Below are 4,291 nucleotides of genomic sequence, written 5' to 3' on the forward strand. Positions count from 1 at the left end.
CCCATTCATTAGTGGTGTACACAAACGCTAATGATGTTTTCAAGTTGACCTTATATTCTGCTAAGTTGCTGCTTCAGATTATTAAAGAGCTTTCTGGTGGCGTTCCCTGGGTCTTTTCCTGGGTCTCCTGTGTGAAGTATAATATCTTCCATTTCCAGTATTTCCTTCTAGCATCTGCAGTCTTCAATCTTATTGGTTATACCCTTCTTCTCCCCCTCCCCCCGTATGATCTGTAGGTCTGTGTGTAGATCTCTCGGCTCACTGTGCGCCCTGCCTGTAAACCACTGCGGGAGCTGTCAGAGCTGCCATGCCAGCCCAGGGAAGGTGTGGTAGAACACTGGGTTCTGAGGGTCATGGTGCAGCTTCCCACTGTTAGGAGCCAATGCTGGACACATGATGTAAATTCCAGTGTCTGTGGGACCAGCTCCAGCTACCAGGGGAGGCAGACATGCAGGTGCATCTGGAACTGACAGGAGATTCTGATTGGCCTGTGAAGGCCAGGGTGCTCGGGCGTGTCTCAGACATCCAGAGTACCAGGAAAATAGGCAGCCCCTTAACCCTTGCTGCTAAGCAGGCAGAGGACTGGCCCATTTGCTCATGAAGGCAACAGCACACTTAAGCTTAAAATTATAATGAAACCAACTATTCTGATGATGACCACAACAGCTTTCCTATTACTCTGAGCATTAAGGTGGACAAAATGAAACAAGACCAAGTAATCACATGCCTGCCTGCCAGTCAGGAGCATGTAAGGTCCAGCAATGGAATGAGGTTTCAGGTGGGGTCACAAGCCACATATGAAAACAGAAATGGAGAAATACATAATCAAAGGAAGTATGTGTTCCACAAATTATAAACAAATACGCAGTTATAAAAAAAAAACCTGGGGCTGGGGAGATGGCTCAGTGGAATAAGCGCTTCCCTGGCAAGCGCAAGGGCCTGTGTTCAATCCCTAGTTCCGCAAAAAAAAAAAAAACCTACTTATGACATAAATATCATAAACTAATAAATGACAAATGTTATTTTATAAGCAAATTTAGGCAAAGACATAAAGCTGTCCTAGATCAGATATCAAACATTCCTATCAATATGTACAGACTTAGAAATTAGGCCTTTCAAATCAGGTTAATAAATATAATCTAATGAACCAAAGCAAATCATTTCAAGTACCTTGATACCCAACCAATAAATAAATCAATTTGCTTATATCTTCTGATGGTACTGACTACCGAACTTCAAGCCCAAGGCTAAGTGTAATCACCTGCTGTGTGGACGGTTCGTTAGCCATGTACCTACGGCAGGCACCGAGGACACACCCAGGGACCGAGCCCTGTCCTCTGAGAGCAGGCAGTTAGGCAGAAAGATGAAGACAAATTAGCAAACAGACTAGAGTTAAGAAAAAAAAAAGCTAAAGAGAAGACACATGGTCTAGGATGAGGGGGAGACACCATCTGAGGGACGTCTTAGAGAAGGAGCAGAGGTGTGGAGGTGCGGGGAGGACCATCAGCCCCCGGGCAGTGAGTGTGGTGGCCCGGGACACCCAGCGTGCTCTCGACACCCAGTCCTGGTGAATGCCAATGAAGCAGTAAGTACCTGGTTTCATCATCAAGGGAGTTCACCAGCTTTTCATCAGCCAGTAATTTCTGCAAACTTTGGTATAACTCCACATTCGTGTTCAACCTAGAAAAATGAAAAATGAAAGAAACTTACCTTCTAATACATTATTTTTTTATCTGTATCAAACAAATGGTATCAGACTGTAGCATGCATGTGGCTGGGGGCCAAATGAGGGTTGTTACAGGAAGAAGGGGAGGTAGAATGCGGGGCTGTTGACCTGATGGAGAACCAGTTCCCTTGGCAAACACTGGCAGGGACTGTGAGGATGCGAGGGAGGCTGACAGCACAGGGTTCTTCCGTCCTGGCTCCCTGTACCTGGATGAGAGTGGCAACCAAGGGGGACCTCAGGACACAGGTGCCAGAGCCGCACACAGATGCATGCTGGCCCTGCTGCAGGCCTGCAACTGCGGGCCAGGCATTCAGACCTCAGGCACCGCAAGGGTGGGATGAGAACCTGCATGCACGTGCATGTCCCTCAGCTCCCAGGACTGCGGCCAGCCTGGCCAGCGGCCCGGAGCCAAGGCTGGGGAGCTAGGGGCCACTGCCGAAGAGGAGGCTTCAATGTGACCCACAGTACCATCAGGACCCGGTAACACAAGGCCGTGGTACACTCAGGACTGATTAGACACAGCCTGCACTGCCTGGTGGCTCCTGAGGAAAGACAGTAATAAAAACCATCCAGTTCTTACTCAGGGTCTCAAGACTGGCCCAGTTCCTCAGTCAATTCACAATCAAAGAGCCATTTTTTAATGTATAAACCAAACGGTTTCTTTGCCATCACTCTCCTGGGTCGTCTTTCCGAGAGAACTAGGGCAGCCACTGCCAGTGAAGACACCCAGCAGGAAGGGTCATGTACACCTTCGCATCACCTACTCCACGCACTGCGAAGAGGAGTCAGGAGGAAGAGTGGGCGCCCTCCTGCTGGCCTGCTCTCCCACAGGGCCGCTCACGGCGTGAAGGACAGCAGCGCGGAGGTGCCTGCACTGCGTCACCTTGGACAGTTTAAGCACAGATCTGACACTGTTGTGTTGGATGCTCCTAAGATAAAATCTGTGTTTGTCATGCATTATAAACTACACTAAATTTAATGTTTTTTCCCCTACGACCAGAAAATAAATCAATTCCACATATCAAAGGGCCAACCAAATAGCTCAGTAGATTAAAGCACCTGCTTAAGCAGACACAGGGGTCAGGAGTTTGATCCCCAGGCCTGCCGTGCCAGCCCCGCCCTGGAGGTGCACTGAGACAGCAATTGAGACTGGGAGTGGTGGTGCTCCCCTGTAATCCCAGCACTTGGGAGGCTATAAACAGGAAGGATCACTACAAGTCTGATCTACGCAGTGAGACACTAGAGACCCTGTAGACCCTTGTCTTAAAATACACACATCAGGTGAAATAACCCTGGCTTTCAGAATACTGACAGATGCAGTTAGTTACAATACAATGAAATTAAAGGGGTAAATTACTGACTCACAGTGCTTGGGAGAAAGCAAAGCTCTCAGCAAGGCTATGAAGGTTCTTTTAAGACTTGAAACATGGTCCACCATGAGATGAAGATGACAGCCATCCTGCAGCACCACTTCAGCAACAGTGATTTTGTTTCCCTCCCACAAAATAACAAGAGTCCTCACATGTACAGTAATGTCACGGTAGAAAACACTGATTTGTATGACAAATGTGTGGTGACAATCCCCCCCACACCCCCACAGTACTCATCCTGGTTGCACCTGAACCCCACAGATACAGTTTTTAAGCACCCCAGGTGGGGCCTGGCTATGCTGGTCTCTTCCTTGGGTCCCCCACAGGTAATGGCCATCCTCCCAGCTGTCCCCCACTGTAGCCTTGTCAGTTTGTCCAGCGCCTAGAATGCTACCCCTTGAGCAAACTCATTTTCAGGGGCTGTATGGTGCTAAGGGAGCAAGGCTGTCGCTGAAAGCCGCAGCTGCTCATTCTAAGATGCTGGTCTCCCAGGAGGCCCTGCCTAAGGGAGAAGCTGCCCTCTTCTTCCACCAACTTCCAGTGTGAGGAGCAGTCTCCTGACGCTTCCTAGTCCGCTTCCCCTTGTAAACTCATGCCAGGCAAGCTCTGGGGCTCTCCCGACCTTCATCCGCCCTCTGGTGTGGTGTCACCACCCAAGTATCCTGGAACATGGCACTATTTAGTTATTTTAACAAGCACTCTGAAGCTCTCACAAATAGCTTATAATTTATGTCCAAATTACTTTAAAATAATTCATGTCACCGTGAATTACTGTTATGCTTGCAGGGTCTCAGGCCCCCAGAATTTTACAATCCTATTGGGTCCCCCAATCCTAACTCAGCAAGCCCTGAGGACACTGTCTGGGGCATCATAATTTCAGCTCCTGGGGAGTGGGCACCACAGCCATGGGCGGCAGCAGCTCAGCCGTGCCTGAGTCCAGAGCTCCAACTCGCCGCCGGGACCACACAGCCCTTATACACTGTAAGCAGTGAGGATGGAGAAGCTACTGGATGTCCCCCGAGTTACTGGACGGGCGTGAGTCGCTGGGCCTCACACCTCAGAAGTACTCGACATGCTGATCCTCACGGCAGGCCTGGAGGCAGGTGAGCCTCACCCCAGTGAGAGTGGGAGAGGAAGAGAGACCAGGAGAGGAAGGTGGCCCAGGGCCCTCCCCTTCCAACCTGCCCAGGCACTG

The 4,291-nt window shown here is 49.8% G+C and overlaps 1 protein-coding gene across 1 annotated transcript in view; it reads right to left on the minus strand.

The window, feature by feature from the left end:
- Mipep (mitochondrial intermediate peptidase) overlaps window positions 1–4,291 on the minus strand; it is a 172,895-nt gene that overhangs the window by 161,659 nt on the left and 6,945 nt on the right. The window contains exons 3-4 of the mRNA XM_004631111.2: window positions 2,491–2,609; window positions 1,594–1,680 (exon numbers count right to left, since the gene is read on the minus strand). Coding sequence (XP_004631168.1) covers window positions 1,594–1,680; window positions 2,491–2,609 — 206 coding nt within the window. The remainder of the gene's footprint in view (window positions 1–1,593; window positions 1,681–2,490; window positions 2,610–4,291) is intronic.

The sequence above is a fragment of the Octodon degus genome, unplaced genomic scaffold (genome assembly GCF_000260255.1).
Source record: "Octodon degus isolate 3935 unplaced genomic scaffold, OctDeg1.0 scaffold00038, whole genome shotgun sequence".
Classification (NCBI taxonomy): domain Eukaryota; kingdom Metazoa; phylum Chordata; class Mammalia; order Rodentia; family Octodontidae; genus Octodon; species Octodon degus.